This window comes from Rattus norvegicus, chromosome 1, assembly GCF_036323735.1.
Source record: "Rattus norvegicus strain BN/NHsdMcwi chromosome 1, GRCr8, whole genome shotgun sequence".
Classification (NCBI taxonomy): domain Eukaryota; kingdom Metazoa; phylum Chordata; class Mammalia; order Rodentia; family Muridae; genus Rattus; species Rattus norvegicus.
This window is the reverse complement of record NC_086019.1, coordinates 5,001,845-5,025,517: the sequence shown is the minus strand read 5'-3', so window position 1 is coordinate 5,025,517 and position 23,673 is coordinate 5,001,845. Positions and strand designations below refer to the sequence as shown.

Sequence of the window (23,673 nt, the reverse complement as noted above, 5' to 3'; positions counted from 1 at the left end):
ATCCACCTAGTTAACCCTGTCTTCCCTTCACCCTCCACCCCCACCCCCTGCATGCTCAGGAAGCTGTCTACCTCTTTGGCCTTTCTTCTTCTTTCTGTCTTCAGGGAAGCAGCGCCTGCCTGAGTTCTTGCTCAATGTCTGACTGCCCCCTTAGCCCCCTACACTTCTGACTCAGCTTCTCTCCTTCTCTTTGAGCCCAGTATTCCACATTCTGTTTTCCACCCACTCAGTCACCTCATGCCCTGCCACCTGCTCGCCGGGCAGGTCGGTCAGGCTGGCCCTGTCGTGTGGTGTGCTTAGCCTCTGAACTTGCTCCCTGTCCCCGTGGGGGTGTTCTCCTGTGTGAGATACCTTTGCGTTACTGTGACCAACGAGCTGACGGGAACAGTTTGACGAGGAATTTATTTTGGCATAGGATTCAGGGGATTCGGGCCGTCCCAGTGTGGAAAGCACAGCGACAGTGTCAGCTTCTAGCCCTGGCAGCAAAAATAGGAGGCTGCAGCCACATCCTGATAACTGAACAGGAACCAGAGTGCTCGAGCTGGGACTAGGGGGGGTCAGACTGAAGCCTCGAAAGTCTGTCTGCAGCCATGCTTTTTGTCTCAGAGGTTCCATAACCTGTCAACATAACACCGCTAGCCAGGAGTAACATGTTGGAACACACGATTTTACCTGAGCGAGATCCGTCCATGCTCAAGAATTCAACTGTGAGTTTGCCTACCCTGTAAGGTCTTTCTGGGTTATTTCTACACTAGTCATTTTACTGCCTCTTGTCACTTCATGGTTCATGAGATCTTTGAAGGAGATACCACTTTTTTTTAGAGTAGTTCGCTTGCCTAAGGTACCAGAGCTGGACCCAAGCATGCTGGTCCAGTCTCGGTGTCCCTTTGGTCATCAGGTAGGGATGGCCTGTCTGGCTCCAGGCTTGGAGTTTGGATTCAGGCACCAGTTCTGCAATCCCAGGGCTGGTTCCTTGACTAAATGGGATGTAATTATAGTAATTACCTCACTTAGTAAGCTATCTAACACACACAGTAAGTGCTCTGTAATCTTATCTATTGCTATTATGTGTCTAATATGCCTCAGGTTCATGCCCTTGCCCATGGCTCTGGTGATTATGTTCTTGAACCTTCCATGAGCCATCCTGGCAGGAGCTCTAAGGCTTTCTCCTTGGGATCTTCTTGGGGCTCGGAGTTAGAGCCCCGTTTGATACTTGTATACAAGCTCATTGCATGACTTGGGTCTCTGATAGGAGGATGACAATGGATTGTTCTCAGGCATGAAATTACCGTGTAGAAGACCCCTCTTGGTCTGTGTTACCTAGCACGTATCAGTGTCCGAAGGTAGCTTATTGACACGCTTTCTGCCTGCAGTTACTAAAATTACTAAAATGTCACCTTAACAACCAATTTAGTGGGGCCGGAGAGGTGACTCTGTGGTAAAGAGCACTGACTGCTCTTCCAGAGGTCCTGGGTTCAAATCCCAGCAACCACTTGGTGGCTCACAAGCCTCTGTAATGGGATCTGATGCCCTCTTCTGGTGTGTTTGAAGATAGCTACAGTGTACTGATTTATAATAAATAAGTAAGTCTTTAAAACAAATAAAAAACAATTTAGCAGAGAGAATCCCAGCTTTCGCCATCCTCCCATCTGTTTCTAAGGACTGTGTCCCCTCATTCTCCGCCTGATTCCTTTACTCTTCAGGCCTCCACTCATTTTCTTCATCTTCAAGCAGAAACATCACATAAAGGTACGGCATCTAGAAACGTCATGTAAAACGCCATACTTACTCAATTCTTTTAACTCCCCAAAGAAGCTATTTGGTTGGTGAAGTGCTTTTATTTCCTCTTTGGTAATTCTTTTATTGGGCTGTAATTCATATGCCATGCATTCCTTCCATTAAAAGGACAGCAGTTAGGGAATGTAGAACACTCCTGTGTGGCCCTGGGTTCCATGGCTGGCTCTGCACACAGGCAAATAAGGGTGAGGTTCAACTGTTTCTAGTATGTTCGGAGGTTTGCAGACATCACCACAGTAGTATGTAGCTGACTTCCTGTCACTTAACCTACTGTTTTTTCAACAGTTTTACTGCTTGCCCTGTACTTTATGCCCGTACGTATGCCTGTACGGCGTTCTGTGTGTCCATGACTGACTGATATCCCCTTGTATAGTTTTTACTTTTGGTTTCTGTGAAGAATGCTACTCTGGCTGTCCGTGTGCAGGTCTCTGTGTGCACAGACGTGTTCCTGTCTTCGTCAGCTTGGTGAAGGTACGGTACACATACTGTACAGCATATCCACAGAAAGGAAAATAGTGCATCATGTATTCACAGCTAATTGTTGTCCTTAGTGTAGTCACCAATCTTACACCGTTTCCAAAGCCCCAGAAGACACTTCATGCCCATTAGCTGTGACAGTGCTAATTAAAGCAGCCGTTCATGTATTTGTAGATGTGTAAATACATACATATATATATTTGTAGGCATGTAAATATATATATATTTGTAGATGTGTAAATACATATATATATTTGTAGATGTGTAAATACATATATATGTAGATGTGTAAATACATATATATTTGTAGATGTATAAATTCATATATATTTGTAGATATATTTAATATATTTGTAGAAGTGTCACATGAACAGAAAGAAAATGTACTTTTGAAAGAGAATTTATTATATTGATAGTGCAACATTAAGAATAGACCCTTGCTTTCTGATTCTGGTTAACTTTGCATCTGACTCTTTCAGAACATGTAAGAAACCATTCCCCTTGTAGTACAGTATGTCTCCACAGGCATGTTTGTGGGCGTGGCTCTAGGAGGGGGTTGGGGCTCCGAGGACAGGGTCTGTCATCTGGTGTCATGTAGACCTGGCTCCAACATGACCAGGGTCCAGCCCTAGAACTCATTCCTGGATGTGGGAGTTCATGTGTCATTCATCCTTGAAAGTAGAAAGGATTCACTAAAAAGAACAAATCAGGACCCGAGATAGCTAGGAAATCCAGGCCAAGCCGTGTCCTCTGGAGCTGAGACTAATGCATCCTGTCTCTACATCCTGTTTGTGACAGGGATGTGGGGTGGGATGGGCCACCAGTGTTCCCATGAGGGCACAGGCTTCCATGCTCCAGACCTGGGTCTACCTCTGTGTGAGGAAGTGAGGAAGTCATGTGGGGTGTGCCCTTGTACAGGTTAATCAGTTAATCCTGCCTGTTTGAGATAGGCTGGCCTCTCGGCAGGCTCTCTGTCCTGGGAAGTTGGTCAGCATAGCACCACAGAGAACCAGGACAGGCTATCGTGATTCTGCCCTCCTATAATCAGCTCAGGAGATGAGTGTGCTGGACCAAAAGCCATGTATTAGCGTATGCACTATTTGTTCTTTTGCCTTAATAGGTTTGTTAATTACCATCTACTTGAAAGGCCCAGGGCTCAGGGCAAGGTCCTGTCCAGGAGTTTGAGGGAAGGCTCGCTCCTCTGTGATTCATCCAGGATAGCTCACCGCTCTGGGCTCTCCCTTGTACACATCTACCTTGCTGGGTTGAGAGGCCTCCGGAGGCTCCCCTATCTCAAGTGCCTTCCATTTGCTGACCTCAGCGATGTTGGGGTTGCCTGGGGTTTGCCTGTGTTGTTGTTGGTGTGAGTTTCAGAGCCCAACTGAATGTACACCTAAACTTAAACTCTGCCAGCCTTGCAATCAGAAACAGTGGATTTGAATTTTCTAAGCTTTACACGCCCAGCACAGCACCTAGCTTGTCCTCTCACCTTAAGGGGCTGTGCCCCTCCCAGCAGAGGTCTGTCAGGGGCTCTGTCCTTAGCCTCATGGATGGGGCCATACGCACAGAACCAAGTGAGTGGCCACCACTACTTAAAATTTCATTGTTCCACATGACTTTTAGTCTCCTTTCCAATTTCACCAAGTTGGGAGGGAGAAGCTAAGACACAACAGCCATTTTCCCGGAGCCCGTGTGGCTCAGTGTGCTGAACTCTGGGTTTGTGCATTTGGTGTGTTGGTGTCCACACATGTGCACACCATTGCGTGGCATATTTGAGGGGCTCAACATTCCTGAGTGCAGGGGCTGGGAGATGGACAGCAGCTGTACTGTTCCCCGAGTCAGCTGTTCCTGACGGAGAGGGCTGTTGCTCTCCATTCCCTCTGATCAGTGAGCTCAGCTGGCCCAAGCCCAGCTGGAGGCCACGTGCCTGGGTTGCTTCCTGCGAGGTGGCAGACTGCTGCCATTGAGGGGGACGGGCACTGCAGCCAAGGATGTTTAACACATAGAGGTGGCTGCTGTCTCTCCTGAGAAGTGAAGAGACTATTGGGTCAGTGCTGAAGGAAGGGAAAACATTTCACATTTACATGCAGGCAGAATAAGAGGGGACTCGACTAGAATTTACCAAGCAATCCCTGGGTATCTGTTTTCTTTTTTAGATTTACTTATTTTTTATTTTATGTGCAAGAGTGTTTTGTCTGTATGCATGTAAGCACACAGCATGCTTTTCTGGTGCCTGTGGAGGCTAGAGAAAGGCATAGGATCCCCTAGAATTAGAGTTACAGGTGGTCGTGAGCCATTACCAAACCCAGGTCCTCTACAAGAGCAGTAAGTGCTCTTAACTGCTGAGCCATCTCTCCAGCCCCCACCTTCACCCTGTATGTCTTTTTAATCCTGCTAACAAATCAATAATGTGGATGGGATTTTATAGTTTAGGAAACCAAGGTACAGAAAGGTTAAGTGAGTGCTAAGACCACGAGGCTTGGCCTAGGAAGATCAGAATTCCCTATCCAGGTTCGTTTGGCTGTAGGCAGCAAGGCCTTACCACTTGGAGTTTGAAAGAGTAATATTCCTCGGAAAGACCCATGGTGGACTAGGCAGCTATAAGATTTAGTAAGCACTTACCACATTTCTGGCTTATGCACAAACCTGCCAGATCCTGGTTGTAGGAAGATAGAAACAGATGATGAGAGGCAGCATGAAAAGCATCGTGGAAAAGGGCAGGAAGGATAGGGGGCTTTGGAGGATGGGTATTAAAGGGCTGTATGACGTAGGGCTTCACCGAGGCAGCACGCCCAAGCTATGTTCTTCTGGGATTTGACCTCATGCGTTAGTAGGGGCTGGTTCCACAATCTGAGGGAGGCTTCTCCACTATCCCATGGCATAGCTTGCATTCAGCTGAGCAGTAATGTGGTTCCCAAAAAAGGTTGCATGTAGAGTGGGAGAAGAAGCAAGACAGACTGCAGCCAGCCAAGCCAGAACAGATGGGAGTCCATGGCATCTCTCAGCATCCCCAAGTGAAACTTTAAATCCGTCCTCGAAGAGGACCAACCGATCGCAGGAGTTTTTGATATCTTTCCCCACCCCCACCCCTGTCAACATGCCTTGAGTCCGTGAGTCAACAGGGATATGAGTGGCACAGACCAGTTGCTGTCCCATGCTATCCAAATCCCAAGGGAACAGCGACGACACCTGCTAGCTACGGCTGGTCTTCATGCCTGTGCTGACCGTGAAGGGCAGAGAGAAAGTGGCTACCTCCACCTCTTCTGTCCGCACCCCGCAGAAAGTGCCATCGTGGCCCACACTGGAATTCATGCAGGGAAGAGAATTCTAGAAGCTGTGATGCAGCTGAGCTATGCTGGCATATCCCACATCCAGTACAGGCTCCTAAGGAGGGAGCTGAAAAGTTCCCGCAGGGTTTCTCAGCAGAACAGAGAGAAGGTGAATTCCAAGCCCAGCATAGGACTAGCAAGACTGCTTGGAGAAGTGGCATGGTGAAATGGTATGTAGCTCTCGCCTGGCTCTGGGTGGGCCTTCAGAAGGTAACACAGGAGTCCCAAAGTGTAGGAAGAACCATTATTGGTGAGAGGCGGATGTCCCATGGCTTCTGTGTAGCCTGAGTCAGTGGTAGGAAACCTGGAAATCTGAAACCTGGAGGGGGTGTGGGGTGTGGGGTGGTGGAGCGGCTTAACCATGCTTGCAAATTAACGTTTTAACCCACGGGCTCATTCTGTTGTTAGGTCTTTAACACCTGAGCTGGGGATATACAGCCTTGTCTGGATGGAACCTGACAGATGGTACACTATTAGGAATGGCCCGGTCACTTGTGTTTGGGTTGATCAGCGTTCTACTCTTAACTGAAATTCTTCTCATCCCACTCAGATATTGGGGTAAAAGGATGGGGCGAGGGAGGGATGAAAAGGACCCAGCTCTCACTATCCTGTCTGTCTCTGATTGACACCATTCTTCCACCCATATCCACACCCAGAAAACTTCTGACGTGGTAGAAAGAACAACCCGCAGGCCTGAGGGAGTAGGCTGCAGTTGTGAAACCTTGGAGACCGACCAGGGTGTCCCAGTGAAGTAGTGCTAGGCAGTCATCTGGGTTTTATGAAATGCTACCCAAACCAGAGTCTCATCATCAGCCAGATGTGAGGGCTCTGTCTCAAACGCAGGTGGGATTTAGGGGCCAGTCATCTGGTGCCGGGAGGTCCTGTGTTCATGATGAGCCTGGCAGAGCCTTCTGGCATCCGGGTCTCCTCTAGCAGGTGCCGATGCGCTGGCTTTGGATAAAACCGCGCGCTGCGAAGCAGGTGGGATGCGAAGCCGTCCAAAGGCAAGGGTAAAGCAGCCCGTGGATAAGGAGAGGGAGGGTGGGGACTGCACGGAGGGCGTGGGCGTTCGCGCAGGAGGACTCGAGGGTGTGACTAGAGATGAGATACGATGGGACAGGAAAGCCGAGGGTCTCATTTCCGTCGTGCTTAGAATATTCTCACAGACGACGCATCATCACCTGCCTGTGTCAAAGAATGTAAAGTGTCCCGGGGAGAAAAGGAAGCCCAAGTGGCTCTGCCAGCGGTCACCATGGAAGGGACCCAGATTCAGGTCACCACTTTGTGCTGCCGGCTCGAAGTGGGGCAGGCAGGAGGCTCCCACAGTGGTGTCCAGGAGGGCTTCTAGCAAGGAGAGGAAGGGTCCTTCATACCCAGAGTTCTCTGGCTTTGACCGGCAGAGCAGAGGCAGTCCCACCAGCCCCCCTCCTGTCCCCGGGAGCAGGGGAGCTGGGGAGCAGGTGACAGAAGAAAGGCTCCTCAACCCACTGTCCCTGCCTGGGGCGCCCGCACCAGCAGCCAGTGTGGCCAGCAGGCTTGGGTGCTGGTGAATGGGAGCTGCTGTTTGTTTCCACTGAGAAAGTTCTGACCCGCTTCCGGAGCCATTACCATGGAAACGCCAGGAGGAGATAATTGAATGGAGTCTCTTTTTCTTCCTCTCATCCTCTCTCCTCCCCACCCTGAAGCCAAACCTGGTAAAGACTGCCTCTTGGGGTTTGTTTTCTCAGTAGGGTATAATAGCTGTGTGGAATCCCAGCTCCCTTCACCTGGGATCCATTACCCAGTGTTCCCGTGCGCAAAGTAAGTGGCAGAACATTTGCACACAGGTTCTCCAGGCCTTGCCTGTCTGATGGCCACTTGGTCTCCAGTGCGGAGGGCAGAGGGCAGAGGTGGCCTCCCTGTGTGTTCAGCCAAGCTCCATCCCAGACTTCCTTGCCTGGAAACTCTTTTTTTTTTTTTTTTTTTTTTGGACAACATATTTGTTACACATACTCAGAAAACTCCTCAAGCAGAATTAGAGGGGAAAACAATAATTTTGTGGCATACGTGAAATGAATAGCAACTATATTTAACTGTCAGGCAGAACGGTTTTTCCTTGTTCCTTTTGTTTCGTTTGGATTTTGCATTGTGGGCATCACACAGCCTTCAGTGCACTGGGCAATGCTTTGCCTCTAAGCTACACACCCAGGCTATTATTATTATTATTATTATTATTATTATTATTATTATTATTTCTTCTTCTCCTTCTCCTCCTCCCTCCTCCTCCCCCTCCTCCTCCTCCCTCTTCTCCTTCTTTGACTGTTTAAGCTCATATAAGACTATTTATATTCCCCTTTAGTTTGTGAAAAGCAGATTTTTGAGGAGAGAAGGACCCCCCAACCCCGTTTTGTTTAATTTCTTTTTATTTTGCTCTAGGCAAACCTAATAATTCCAAAGATATAAAAACCTAAATAAAAGTCAAAGTACACAGGGGAGCTGTAAAATGAAGGCAACGAGATTGACTAGGTGCAGTAAAGAGAGTGAACAAGATATTCAAGGGTCTTCACGGCTTTCTCCCCCTTTGTTTGTGTGCCGGTTGGGGAGCCATCAGAAGCCAGAGTTTGAGACTGGGGTGAAGGCTTAGCAGTTACTTCAGTAGTGACACCAGGTAGTTCACAACTCCAGCTCCAGGGCATCTGTAGCCCTCTTCTGGCTTTACATTGTTCCTGCATGCTCATGCCGGAAATATAGGCATGCAGATATATGTATACCACAAACATGGTGGTGGTGGTGGTGGTGGTGGTGATGATGGTGATGATGATGATGGTGGTGGTGATGATGATGTTGGTGTTGGTGGTGGTGGTGATGGTGGTGGTGGTGGTGTTGGTGGTGGTGATGATGATGTTGGTGTTGGTGGTGGTGGTGGTGGTGGTGGTGGTGTTGGTGGTGGTGGTGATGATGATGATGGTGGTGTGTGTGTGTGTGTGTGTGTGTGTGTGTGTGTGTGTGTGTGTTTAAGCCAAAGTTCGATATGGGGTTTCAGGCTCTAGAGGCTGATCTACAAACCTGAATCACATGCTCATCGATAACACTATGAGCTCACAGTATCGGACCCAGCACTTTGAAGATAGTGGTGAAGATGATGATGAAGTGACCTTTTCGTTCATGCAGCCCAGCTTTTTTAAAAAAAAAAATACTAGGCTAGATATTTGATGAGCTGAATTTAGCTCCTAGCTAAACTTAACGATTGACAGCTGTCTCCCTTTTGACACACTACGTTACAATATTTTTTGTCTATTATTTATAGGGAGAGTGCTTTATTGCTGACCCAAGTCCCCTGTCCAGAAATTATTTCAGTTTTCTAAAGTGTGCGTTTGTAAGATTATTCAAAAAATAGCAATGTTTTGAACCATATTTGCCCGTGGGTAACTGAAACTGTGGAAAGCAAAAACCACATGTATGAGGGATTACTGTACCAGTTACATGGCCTTGGGTAAGTCCCTTAAACAAGCACCCTGGGCCGTGGTACCTTCACCTGTGTCCTAGAGCATTGCTCTCTTCATGGTCCCGGTGGGTCTGAAAGACGATGAGTTATATAGACCAACACCCAGACCAGTGCTTTGTGACAGTGTGTCTCCTGTTGTCTTTTCATTGTGTTTGGTTGTTTTGTGTTTGGACAGAGTCTTACTGCCATGTAGCTAAGGCTACAATTCGAGACCTTCCCAAGTACCCAGGTGACATAGTGTGGACTACCAGACCTGACTCTCTTTTGGTTTTTTAATCCACTAGCCAACTGTGTCTGTTACGAATATAACCTCAGGTCTGGACAAATAGCTGCACATTCTCCTATAGCCAGGACCCTGTAGGGCAGTATTCCAAGACTGGTTGAGCTGGAGTTACTTCCTCTCTGCTACACCATCCTCTAAGGATGTGTGTGACTTCCTTCCTTATGGTAACCGATGACTACATAGGTATGCTTCCTGTGTTATCAGACAAAATGCAGAAGGAGAGCCAAGGAAGAGGATGTATATTCTGAGGTAGTTCTTTTAATTGCAGAAACACTAACTTTCTTAAAACTACCAGGAAAATCTGGTGTTTCTTTTCTGTGCGAGGGGGACACTTGCTCTCCCTTAGCTGCAAGGGAGTCTGAGGAAATATTTTACAGAGTACTCGACCACCCAGCCTGAATCATGACTTTGGTAGGAAGAAAGGAAATGAGAAAAGTCATTGAGTTAGGAGGCAAGTTAATTTATTACCTTAGAGCGAGTTAATGAAATCTCCTTGATTAATCATGGACTGGTGGAAGTTGTGTACTGGACTGTGATATAGTTCCCTCATCAAGGAACACAGAACTTCATTATCTCTGCCAAGCAAACGATAAGCCATCATTGACGTCGTCGTTTCATATGAAACTAACCAATCGATCATGATTCCTTTCTCTACGATCTTACTGAAAATATTATGGACCAACCGATATGTCATAAAGATGTTTCAAAGATTGATTACTTCATTTGGAAGAACTGGAAAGGCATTTATCATGGGTGCTGGAATAAATGCTGTTACTATCAGTGATTATTACCAGCAAAGCTAACATCCATGTATCCATTTTATATTCAGTTCTTTCTTAGTTCTGAACCATTGAGTCACAGATGAAGAAAAATATGAGGGCTGAGATGTAGCTCAGTTGGCAGAGTGCTTTCCTACATCACATGCATAAGACCCCTGGTTCCTTCCTGAGCAATGTATTAAACCCTATGGGATGGTACGTGCCTGCTATTCTGGCATTCAGAAGGCAAAGGCAGGAGGATTGGAGGTTCAAGATCACCCTGGGCTGAACAGCAAGTTTGAGGCAACCTTACCTACATTTGAATCTGTCCACGACAGGAAAACGGAGATAGAAAGCGGAAGAGGGCGAAGAGACAACAGAAAATGAAGGGAAGGAAAAATATGGCCCCTATGGAAAAGGGAAGCCACTGTGTGAGACCCCTGGGAACAGAGGGATGACATGGCGATAGGATATAAGCAAACCTGTCCTGGATTTGGTTCTGCATGTCTCTAACCCCTAACGTGAAATCATAGCACAGTGTGACCCACGCTACCCTTCTGCTCTTAAGTCGTGGCCTTAATGAGCCCGTAGCCCAGACACAGTCAGGCCCCGGACTTCCTCTGTGGATAGAAGGCATTTGGCTGCTCGTCAGCCGTGAACGTCTTGCGTTTCTGCCAGTGACCCGAATCATTAACTTGCAGGATGAGTTACTAGCTGGTGCTTGGAAGGATGCACACCCCTTCACTGCATCTCTGTGGAGGGTTTTCAGATGCAGAAGGCTTGGAACCCTGCTTTTTTGGCTTGAGGAACTTGTTGGCCACCCTGGAGGTGCCAGAGAACCGAGCCGAGAAGGTGAAGTACATTTTAAGAAGGTTTGAGAGAGACATGAGTCAAAGCCCAGGGAGAAGAGCTACTACATTTATTTCATCATGTTTTATTAAGTTAGCGCTTAGCGTGTGTAGGCATGCTCTATGCACCATGCAGGTTCCTGAATACAGTGTCTTTTTGAGACATCTCAGATGGAAGGATAGACTTACTTAAAGTGGTTTTGAGGATGGTTAGAGCCAACAGATCATGGAAAGGAGAGTGGGAAAGGAAAGGTTATAATCGTGAAAGATGATGAATTAAGATTTCAAATGCCTTCCATGTGCTTTCAGCAGTCTCTAGGCGTGAGAATTTGTGCCACGTAGTTACAGGATCTTGTCGTCTCTTTTCAGAGCTGTGATAAAATGTCCCGACAAAAAGCAGCTTAGAGGAGAAAGGCTTTTGTTTGTTTGACTTATAATTTCAGGTTGCTGTCAATCCTTGCAGGAAAGCCAGTATAGCCACTCAAAGCAACTAGTCAAGATCTCATGAAACAGTAGAGGGAGAAGAAGTTAATGCGTGCTTGTATAGAGCTAACTTTCTTTACTCCTACAGCCTAAGGCTCCCTGCCTAGGGAATGGTGCCACTCACAATGGGCTGAATCTTCACATATCAGTTGATGTGTAATCAAGGCAATCTCCCACAAACATGCACATAGGTCAACCTGATCTCGATAGTCCCTCATTAAGACACTGCTCTCAGGTGATCCTAGGTTGTGCCAAGTTGGCGGTTAAAATTAAGCATCTCAGACATGTATACAGCAGAATTAAAGACTGGGTATAGTACCACTGTTTTGTGACAACAAGTATACTTCACAAACTTGAAAAGCCTGCCATTACTTTTAGAAAGTTAACGCGACATAGTTGATAGATTCAAATCATTTCCTAGGAAATGTGTCCATACTGAAAAAGCATCTCAGCCTCAATTTAAAAAAAAAAAAAGTATATTCTGTTCTTTATCAAGCTAAATAGTGCCCTGGGAGGCATTAGGATATAAAGATTTACAAATTCTTTACATTTTAGACACACGCACACGCACACGAGCACACACACATGCACGCACGCACAGGGTGGGGCTCTCCTTGGAGCTAGAGTAATAGGTGGTGGTTGCAAGTTGCCTGATGCTGCCTGATGGTGTTGTTAGGAGCTGAATGCTGGACCCGTGGAGAGCAGCAAGCACTCTTACCCACTGGGCCATTGCCTCAGCATGCCTGACCATAAGCTATAAACAAATGGAAGTAATATCACGACACAAACCAACCAGCTCGAGAACATTTGACATCGCACGCCATCATCAGGTGTACATTCTGTGCTGGAGTGACAAAGGTGAACTTTGTGAGCACCCTACAGGCTTCAGGTTGCCCGTGGCCCCGATGGATATTTATATATATGAGGGTCTTCCCAAGTGGTAGGCACCACATAAGATGTTTCCATTCATCCACTCAAATCATCTCCCAACCTAGTAAGGTAGGAACAGCTTTATTATAACTGCTTCATCCAGCATTATCAAGGTGTAAATGGGGGGCGGCTTGCTTTTGCCTCTGCCCAAATCTGCCTGACTTCATAGTGTGCGACTCTTATCCTCGTCTGGACTTATTGCCTTGGATCTTACACTACACAACTCGCCTTGGTCATCTATGGAGGTGACTTGGTCAAGCAGAAAGCCGGAAGGTCGTGCCTACATTCCCAGCAATCCCGAAGCTGAGGCCTGAAGGTTGCTGTGGATTCGAGGCCAGCCTGGGCTACGTTAGTAAGTTTTAAGCTAGCACAGGCTACAGTGTGAGATGCTGTCTCGGACAAAGCAAAAGGCCAACAAGCCTCACTAAAGACAACAAGAAGAACGTTCTAGCTGAGAAAAGGCCCTAAAATCAAACAAATGAAGACAAACCAGGCCAGAATAAGAGAGTGTTTGGCTGGGTTGATAACTGTGACTGCTGTAGCCGTTTGCCCCGGAGATTTATGGAGTTCTAAGGCTGTGCGAGAATTCCTGTCAGCCACAGTTGGAGAATTTGCTGAGCTGTGATGTGTACCAGGAAGGACCAGGTTTGGTCTAAAGCAAGAGAGTTGAGCAGGACTGAGCACTAGAGGGCGCCAGCCTTTGTGTCTTCCCATCCTCGAGAGGGAGCCTTTAATTAAGGCCCAGGCCCTCCTGTCTCTCTTACCTCACTTGCCCCTGCAGCTGGCGAATGGGTAACCTCTTGAGATTTTAATGGCAGGTAGTAGATGGTATTAGCTCAATATTGTTCCGTATTTATTTCAATTAAATAAGAGAATATTCATAAGATAAAAATGTATTTGATATCTTAAGGATAATACTGTTCATCAGGCGGGGGACGATGCCTCAGCTTGTAGATTGTTTACTGAGTATGATATGGGGTGGGTGGTGCCAGCCTGCAGTCTCAGTGCTGGGGAGATGGAGGCAGGAAAAAAAAGAGAAATTCAAAGCCAGTCTTCAACTAAATATCAAGTTAGAAGCCGGCCATGGAATATGGCACCCTGTCTCAGAAAAATTCCATAGAGAAGTGGACGCAAGTCCCATCCGTAGCCGGGAACCTATTAACAACTGACAATGCCGAGAGAAAATCAGTTATTTTTGCCCAATGGAGTGACACTGGGTGTAGCAACCACACTCCAGTGCAAGCCCCATCCTCAGAAGACTTGGGGCAGGGAAAAGTGTGACAAAACTTTGTATACGTTCTCAAAGAATGAATAAAAACATTAAAAATACCATACATACCTAATATGTTTACATTGCCAAGCACAATATAAATTATACTTACATAGATCATGGAAAAAAAGGAAGTTGCTTTCTTTAAGATCAGTAAGATGTTTTTAAGACAGAGTCTAGTTGTGTAGCCCAGGCTAGCCTTGAACTCACAGCACCGTTCTTGCCTCTGCCTTTCCAGTGTTGGGAGTGCAGCCACAAACTGTCACACCTAGCAAAGACCCCCTCTCAACCTTCTTGTAGCACAGCCATGTCCCTTTTCTATTTCCAGAGGAGAAGGTGACTAGGTTTGGGGGCACTTGGGCAGCCCGGGGTGATGCCGGATAGTAACAGGAGCAGCGAGATCCCCAATTCGAAATTCAGCGAGGAGAAAACTAGTGCCGAGGTTTTCTATCCTGAGATTTAAGATTATGGCGCCATAAAAACCCCTGTAAGACCAGGTTTCAAGTAATGTATAACATATGTTGCTTCTTATAAATTAGGTTATAACTGCATTCGTATGTGCACGCACGTAGGTTTGTTTGTTTAGTTACAGTGAAGCGTCACTCAGCCTGACATGGTATAGTTCAGGACTTTTCGAGCGCCGACATTTATTGTGCTTTTGCTAAGTGCTGGTCTCCATACGTGAAAACGAGATGAGTTTTTTTTTTTTTTTTTTTTTTTTTGCCTGTCGTGCACCTTAGGATACTTGAACAGCTATAGTTCATTCTCCTTCCTTCTGTCATCAGACCAGAAGGTGTTGCAACATCCCCACAGCCAGCTCCTCAAGTGTCCTCGAAGCACTCAGTTCTCACGTCTCCATCTATCCTTGTTCAGATTTGGGATGGGAAACGTAGCATCACACGTTCTCATAAGCAGCGGTCCATTGGTTATGACAGAGCGGGGCCAGCCTATTCCAGTGAGCCCTTGAGATCCATCTCCTAGGTAATCGAAAAGGACAGGGCATTCAGGGGTGTGGTAGGCTAGTCCTTACTGTGGGCACCGGCAAGAGAAATAAAAGAATGAAGATGCCGGGAGGCCTTGGGCTTCCGTCTCACGAAGGGCATTCTGTGACCCCCCCCGCCCTGAGATTTCAGGGGGACACACAACATTCTGCGTTTGGAAATGTCTACCCGGCAGTCTTGATTTTGAAGGTTGAATTCTACAAAGGCTTGAATTCTGCAGGTCAATACGTTTTGACCTGTGTTTGTTCGTTCTCCCCGTGGGTGTTTTAATGAGGATGTCTTCGCTAACGCAAGAAACGCCATAGAAAGTAGGGTAGCCTGTGTACAGCCTGCCCCGCTGAGTGGTGAGGCGGTGCCGTAACTGTAAAATTGGCCGATTTTCTTCCGGTCAGAGAAGGAAACATCTAGCCTGTATTTCTTCTCTCTGTGGGCAACTTCTCCACGTATCACTGCCTGGCCTCACTTCTTTCTGATTCTTAAAAATCAGGACTTAGTCTCCAAATGCCGTTCTGTATTATACTCCATTGTTCCCCTTTGCTTTATAATATGAGTAATCCATGTTGAACTTTTGTCTGCAGCCGTGGTCTCACACACACACCCGGCCACCCCTTTCATTTCTCCACCCGATGCCATTGGCCCAAGGAAGACTCTTGTTTGCCCTCTTACGATTCTGCCCTGTGCTCTTCCTGTCGCCGGGATGCGAATATCACAGCAGCTCCTGCTCTACTCGAAGGCTACCTCTTCCCACACCTGTCCATAGCCTTCCCCCCACCCCCACTCCCACCCACTGACTCTGCAGCTCTTCCTGCCTCTCCATTCCAGCCCCAAAGCTCAAAGCCTCACCTCTCTCCTTTAGCCAACACTCCCTGGGCCCCAGAGAGTGCTTGACTCACTGGGATGTGAATTCATATAGAGTGGATGGAAGAAAGGAAGGGTAGAAATGGCTTGAACAAAGGAAGGACATGGGTCAAGTTCTCAGGATATGCTTCCTTGTTTTTTTTTTTGTTTGTTTGTTTTTGTTTTTGTTTTTTTTTATCCAGTAATTCCTTAATTTGGGAATTTTCTTAAATGAGTTTTGTCTTTAGAAACAGCTTAAATAGTTTAGGGATCTTAAGGAGAAATGTTCACATATTAGCAGTGTAGGGAGCATCTTAACAGTACCGTAGTTATTGAAGAAAACATGTTCACTCTAGCTTCCTTCTGGAGAGATAAGACAGGCTTGTCCGGGATTTGAATCTGGGACCTCTTGAACTCTAAACAAGAAACCACATCCCCAGACTGCTTGAGACTTTACTCAATACTTTCAAAGTGTAACAGATGCTAGGTATTGGTTCCTGGTGACCATCCCTTTTACTCCTTATCAATGGATCTGATGGTGCTGGGGGTGCGGGGTTGGCATAGGGGTGGGGCAAAGCATCCTTTAGATCTGTCACTCTCAGGCACGCAGGAAGTTGTGATTGGAGGCAGCCTTTTTGGAGCTGACTTCTTCCACCACAGAGCCAGGAGATGACTTTCCTGCCTGTTGACATCCACACTTGGATGGTCACATTGTTACAGGTCCTGTAGGATGGGTGCTAGAAGTGGTCTCAAGAGCTTGTGTGCCTGGGTAGGGCCATGCGTGCCTGCCGTTTTGCATTCCTCCTCTGCCCACCTTGCAAGTAGAATTCATATGGTGTCACTTTTCTCTTGAGAGGTGGTGAGCCGGGGAGCCTCACACTTAGACACTGGCGTTAGCCAGTCTGTGTGTTGTAAACTTGTGAAAAATTAAAAACAAAATTCCACACGCCAGATCACCACTGAAAGAAGAAGCTACAGTGCCATCTTCAGGCGATCTGGGGAAATGCAAGAAGTGTGGGTAAGGCCAAACGGGAGGATAGAATTACCCAACAGGCATGGTAGTTTGAAGAGAGTGAATGAAAGTAACAAAGAGGCCGTAAGTCTCTACTTTGGGGTGGAGCCTATTGGTTACATTTTGTAATGTCTAGGTAGCAGTGAGAATGTGCCTTTTCCTTAAATGGCAAATATGGAAGCATTTTTTTTCCTTATGTTATTGAACATTTACATTTGGCAAAATATGAGGAGATGGCTTTGGGATAGAAAGGAGCCTTCGAAAATATCAAAGATAGCATTGAAATGATTAATCTTCATTCTACCCAGAGAGGGGAAGGCATACATTCCAAAGATAACCAGGCTATAGCAGGAACCACCTGGCGTAATCCCTGGTGGCTGCCACGTGACCATGGAGCCACAGGCTACCCTTCCTTCCCTAGTGGGGACCATAGCTTCCTATAAAGTTGGAATATAAACCAAACGATAGTTAAAAGTCATTTAAGCCATTAAGATTTACTATTCTCTGTTGTCAGAGGAGTTAAATATTTCTGCAGACCGTTTGCCTGAGAATATATTTCTTTCAATGTAAGAAGAAAAATGGCTGCAAGGCTCTGACCACGTTGGTGCTGTTTTTAACCAGCCCTGAGGATATTTCAAATAGTTGGTTCTAAAGATGATCTCTCTCTGAAAGATCCCTGCCTTCCTCTCCTGTCAGCTAGCCAGCCGATGGCTCAGTCGAGACAGTCTCTGTTGGTCTCATAATTCACCCTCGGCCATGAGCATGTAGGTGTCCCCGATCTTCTGGCTTCCGGTGTGCATCATTGTGTGACTGTTGTGACAAGGACCAGAGTGGAAACAATGGAAGAGAGAAAGGATTTGTTTGGACTCGTGCTTTTGCTTGTTTGGGGACTTAGGTGAAGGTACTGAGAGCAGGAGGCATATGGTGGGAAAAGTGTCCACGTCAGAGTGTCTATCTAGTAAGTAGAGACTCTCCATGGAGTCCTGGATCATGGAGACATTCTCCTTCCTCCCTTTTAGCCTGTCTAGGCTTCAGCCTATTAGGTGATAAAACCCATATTCAGGTGGGTGAGCCTTTCCTCTTAGTTAACTATCTATGGGGACGTTCACAGGTCTGCTTTACTGATTCCTCGTACCCTGCACTCCAGTCAAGACCAACCAGACCCCACCCCGTCATCTTTCTATGCCTCCTTGTTCATTTGTTTGTCTGAGACAATTCCAGACTGGCCTTGAACTCTCTGTGTAGTAGAGAACCTCCTGCTTTCACCTCCCGAGTGCTGAGATTACAAAAAGAACAGCAAATTCCCTCAGTGTTATGCAGTGATGGGGTCAAACCCAGGGCTCTGTGTACTAGACAGACATTCAGCCAGCCGAACGAGCTACATCTCTGTCCCAGCGTGCACCCTTGTTCATATCTACCCTCTCTGTAACCAAAGCATCACTTCTCCCTACTGCAATATTGCTAGATACATTTTGGCTGAATGTTGATAGAACTTAAAAATGGCCGCCACTTGGCAGCCTTTCAGGTAGATGTGAGTTGAATCTCTTATTTTTGCTGTACTTTGGAGGAGGGAAAATAGTAGATTCCAGAGCTTTTGGCGGGGGAGAGGCGCAGTTTGGTGACTAGGTATGTTTTCTTACTGTGGGTGGGTTGGTGTGATTGTGTGGGCACAGGCATGAGTGCTGTGTGCTAGAAAGGGGAGAGAGAAGTAATCCGTCTAGCTCTTAATCTTGACCTTGACCCCTGCAGTGGGTTCACCTGTGTCTGATTTTAGTACCTTCCCTAGTTTATTGTGGAGATCTTTCAGGGGTTTGTGCCAGTCAGAAACTGTTCTCGTGTCCCAGAGGCAGAACGTTATGTGGCTCACAGGATCTGGGTCAGCATCAGTGCCTGTACATGTAAGTAGTGCCTCAGTCATGGAAGGGGTGGGGGGGACTGCATGGGAAGCCGCCTCCCCTCCATTCTTCACCTTAATTCTTGAGGTCCCTGTACCTGCAAGGTCTTTGTTAGGTGTTTAAAGGTTCTGCCACTTTTCCTCTCACTGCTGTCAGTATTCTGTCTCAATACCCAGCCTCACAACTGGCTTTCTAAGCATCCAGACAGTAGCCAAAGGGTTTAGCTAAAGCATCTTTTTGATCTTCCTTGTCTGGCAGTGAACTTGGAGGGAAGATTTGGGTGGTGAATTCTCTAAGTTCCCAACTTCTGTTCTGATACATGTTCTTTGGCACGCCCAAGGCAACCGGACTTTGTTCTCTAGAGTTTGTACCCAGCAAATGAGGATTTTGGTCTGATGTCTACTTGTGATGTCCCACCCCCCATGTTCTCAGTTTTCCTGCCATCACGCTTTAAGTTGGTGTTGTCTTGAGTGCTTTCCAGAGAAGCCCCTCACTCACTGGTTTTAGGCTGTTACTAGTCCACGTCACTTGGGTTTTCCTGGATCTGCTGTCTCATGCTGACAGCCTGGTTCAAGATGGTATGTAAAACAGACGCAGGTTGATTAACTTGGATCCATTTTCAAAAATCTGCCACGACTTCAAAGAGTGAAGCTCTCACTGGTAGATTTCTGGCTTGGTGTTGGGTCTTACAAGATCTGGCGAAACCCAACTGTCACCCTTGCCAGTTGGAAGTCATACTGGCTGCCCCTCTACCTGGGCATCAAGTCTCATTTTGACACATCTCCCACTTTCCCAGGGTACACTGATCTTTTTCTCCAGCCACTGTGGAGTAATATGGTCATTATGATGTGATTTTTTTTTTCTTTCCCACTTACCCTATAGACATCCAGGTGGCAAGAACTTAACCAGTGATGAGCTCACAGACAGACAATGTATAGTGACAGACTGGGTCTTTCATTAGTCGGTGTTGACAAATGGAACCTATTTTCTAGGATCTCAGCAGATAGATAGGAAAGAGCAGATGTAAAGATTCCCCAGGTTCCATTAAGCACTGTTGGGCCAAGGTCCAACTGGTTAGGGAGGTTTCCGTGAAAAATCACATAAAACCAAGGCCCTCTAGTAATATATGTGCGTTTTGTTTTCTTTTCTAGGTACCCTCTCCATAAATCAAACTCAGAAGACGGCTGTGTAGGTCAGTACCACTGCCCTTGATTTAAATATTTAATTATTTTATTTTCATAGATTGTAGAAGATATATAGACATGTAGAGTTGGGCCTTGCCAAAAGAGTAATCGTCATCATCGTCCTCATCATCTGCCAACTCAGAAACTCTGTAAAAGGATTATGTATGTGCCTGTGTTTATAGGTGTATGTGTGTGCGTGCGTACGTGAGTGTGTGTGTGTGTGTGTGAGTGTGTGTATGAGTGTATGTGTGAGTATGAGTGTGTGAGTGTGTGTGAGTGTATGTGTGTGTGCGTATGTGTGTGTGTATGAGTGTATATGTGTGTGCGTGTATGTGTATGTGTGTGTGAGTGTATGTGTGTGTGAGTGTGTGTGAGTGTATGTGTGTGTGAGCATGTGTGTGAGTGTATGTGTGTGTGAGTGTATGTGTGTGTGAGTGTATGTGTGTGTGAGTGTGTGTGAGTGTGTGAGTGTATGTGTGTGTGAGTGTGTGTGGGTGTGTGTGAGTGTATGTGTGTGTGTGAGTGTATCTGTGTGTGTGAGTGTATGTGTGTGTGTGAGTGTATGTGTGTGTGTGTGTGCCTGTGTGTGTGTCTCTGTGTGTCTCTGTGTGCGTGCGTGCGTGTGTGCGCGCGCGCGAGCGTGTATGTGGGTGTGTGTGTGTGGCGTTGAGGTCCACACTAGATGTCCTTCAGTCACTCTCCCCTTTACTCTTTGGGAGGTCTCTCACACTTGAAGCTCACCGGTTCACGTAGACCAGCTGGCCAGCAGACTGGGCAAACCTGCCTGTCTTTCTCCCAGGCATTAGGGTTTTAGACACATGCCACCATGGTGTCCTTTTTACTGTGGGTGCTGGGGATCCAGGCTCAGCTCCGTGTGCTTTGTCTAAGCCCTTTGTTGGCAGGGCCATCTCTCTGTGCTCTGGCATTCTCCGTACAATTTCCTTCTCTTTTTGCCATCGTGAGTTGTTCTTCTGAGAGTACAAGTAGCATCATAGTCTACGTACTCTTTTACAAGTCTTCAGAAAGGGGCAGTTTGTGACTCTTTCTAACTGATGAGTATATTTAACAGAGAGAGGCTTACTGCCACATCATACTGAACGCTGCTTAATCTTATCAGCCAGCCTTTCTGCTAGATAGTCACTGGTGATCATTTTCTCTGTCACAAGCACATGACGCTGTCACAGACTCCCTTAAGTTTGTTTCTCTGATCATGCCCTCTGATAAGCTGTTCCACTTGGAATGTGTGGATAAAATAATACGCATTTAAGGCATTATAAATTTCATACGTCCTGGGTTATAAGATCTACTCCTGCTGTAGCAGAGGTCAGAGGGTGGGTGGGTAATGATCATTGAATTTCCGCTACTAGGATTCGAACCATAAATGCTGGCCCAGCAGTGAACATGGTAGGACACAATTGTAATCTCGGCACATGGGAGCCTGGGGCGGGAAGGTACTGAGTTCTAGGCCAGCCTGAGATACATGATAAGGCCCTGTTGCTGTTAAAAACGAGGAGGAGGAGGAGAAACAGGAGACAGACTGCAAAATAACAAAGGGCTTGGATATTGAAAGTGCTGAGCAGATGTTAGATGCTATCTTCATTCTCTCCATTTTACAGAAGCAAAACTATGAGCCGGGTGGTGACGGCACAGGCCTCTAACATACATATATATATATGAGAGAGAAGGAAGGGGATGCAGCTTGGAGATAGAGGAGTGCCTTAGCGCCTCCTCCCTAAGAAGAAGCCAAATAGCAGTCACTGAGTCTGCTTTTGCTCTTCATGGCTGACATCCGCTTTCAGAGTTCGCTCGCAGGCAGCAGACCCCATGAAACTAACCTCGAGGAACCGACAACGTAGGAAACCCAAGGCAGAAGGGCTTGGGTTTCGTTCCCAGGCCTCCTCCAGGGCTGTCAGCATATAAATGAGGACATCCTGTTTTGACAAATGACACCCTTGCTAGCTTGGGAACACCAGAGATAGAGTTCCCACATGGCTGCTCCACGCATTACTGCTTGGCACCGCCAGTCTAGACTGTGGAAGCTGCCACTTTGCTGGGCCTTGTTTCCAGTGGTCACAGGGCAACCAGACAGACACCGAATGGAGACAGAGCTGCTGCCCTGGGCGTGCCACATCAGCACAGTGGCGGCCATTGCTGCTGCCACCGCCTCTTTTCTTTAAAGAATAAAGAACTTCCCTTCCTGTTCGCTGCCTTTATGTTACTGTATGTTTGCCTTCGAAAGTGTGTGTGTGTGTGTGTGTGTGTGTGTGTGTGTGTGTGAGAGAGAGAGAGAGAGAGAGAGAGACACAGACAGACAGACAGACAGACACACACACACACACACACACACCTTGGAACCTTGGCTGTCATTCCTCAGGAGCCTGGTTGTTTGAGACAACAGTCCCTCATTGGCCTAAAGCACACCAGGTCACTAGGCTGGCTGGCCCAGGAGCCAGAAGGACCTGCCTGTTTGTATGTGTCCAGTGATGGGGTTTTAAGTATGTGCCACCGTGCCCAGCTTCACCCTGTGGGTTCTGGGAGGTTGATCTTTGCTTCTTGTGCTTGTAAAACAATCTTTTCACTAACTGAGCTAGCATCCCGTCTTTCTGTTTGCTTTTGAAAGGTATTTTATTTTGCCAGTTACTAGAACCATAATAGACTTTAAAGAAAAACAACCAATGTCTGTCAATAGCAAATGTATTTTCATTGGTGAATCACCCGGTCCTAGTCTGAGATGGGAGAGAGGGCAGAGGGACAGTGAGCTGGGAGAAATCACAACAGGACCAGCCTCAGTTTTTCTTGTCTTTGGGACTTTGTTAATCTGTAGGTTGGTCACCAAGAAGCCTAAACATCACAGAGGTGGGGATCATGCCTTACCTGGGCTATAGATCCGTGTCACCAAGCATTACAGTGAACCAGGCTGGTTGGTTAGCCTGTGCTAAACAGCATATACTTGGGCATAATAGCCCATGTGTTTTCTTCATTAAGTTTGGAATAAGAGAAAGCAGTGGTGGGCATGCAAAACAAAAACAATGTGGACCTCTGCAAGCCTTCTATTTGTGGTATAGTGAGAAAAACTGTGGCTGCCACCAAAGGGCAGGAGTGTGCCACAACACAAGGCAGAAGGCTGGCTGGCTAAAGGAACTTCAAAGTGAGCACAAGAAGGCATACTTGGCTTGTCCTGATGTTTCTGTGTTTCTTTTCCTAACCCGTGGAGCCTTCCTCCTCCTCTTCCTCCTCCCCTTCCTCCTCCTTCTTGTCTTCCTCCTCCTCTTCTTCCTCCTCCTCCTCTCCCTCTTCCTCCTCTTCTTCCCCTCCTCCTCCTCTTCCTCTTCCCCCTCCGACTTCTTCTTTTTATTTTTTTGCTACTAGCAAATTTGCATTTCTTTTAAACAACTTTATAACTATTTTCCCAGTCTTTCACAAACTGAAACCGGACTATTTGTTCAAGCTTTGACATTGTAAAAGGGAGACTACTTTTGGTATTAGTAGATTTACTGCGTGTGCCCACCCCCCCTCCTTTTCTTTGTTTCTTTCTTAAAGGCAAAGCAGACTGGAAGAAGAAAAACAAATACTTCTGGCAGAATTTCCGAAAGAACCAAAAAGGAATAATGAGACAGACTTCAAAAGGTACAGTGATGATGTGGCCTTGGACTGTGGGTCCTTGTGGCTTCCTGAGACTCAGAAGCCCTGTCCCTGATCCAAGTGGACCCCTGTAGTGTAGGATTAACTCATCGCATATAGCTGCAAAATCGTCAACTTTTCCGACATTCCTTTCGTGACTTCAAGATTTTGACCCCATGAGTTTCTTGAACTCAGAGAGAACATAACTAGACAAGCTAGTGGTCTTCTGACACCGGGGACCAAGTCTGCAAATGTCCCCCTCACGCCAGCTACCCTGCTTTTTCTCTTAAACTCGCCAAGTGCTGACCCCAACAGGTCAAGGGAATCTGCATTTGTTAGTTTTGGACCCTCCAGTGCATACCCCCACTTGGAGCCTTTGCATTCCTCTGAACTTTTTGCACTGTGACAGGGACAGTTATGGGGCTGTTGCCCCTGGAAACCCTCTCTGGGTCTGACATCATGAG

General features: G+C 46.8%; 1 protein-coding gene across 4 annotated transcripts in view; it reads left to right on the top strand.

Moving 5' to 3' along the window:
- Positions 1-23,673, top strand: part of Sash1 (SAM and SH3 domain containing 1) — a 298,571-nt gene that overhangs the window by 213,260 nt on the left and 61,638 nt on the right. For all 4 annotated transcript variants that reach the window (XM_039101481.2, XM_039101480.2, XM_039101479.2 and 1 more), the window contains exons 5-6: positions 19,556-19,596; positions 23,129-23,215. In XM_039101481.2, the coding sequence (XP_038957409.1) occupies positions 19,556-19,596; positions 23,129-23,215 (128 nt within the window). The remainder of the gene's footprint in view (positions 1-19,555; positions 19,597-23,128; positions 23,216-23,673) is intronic.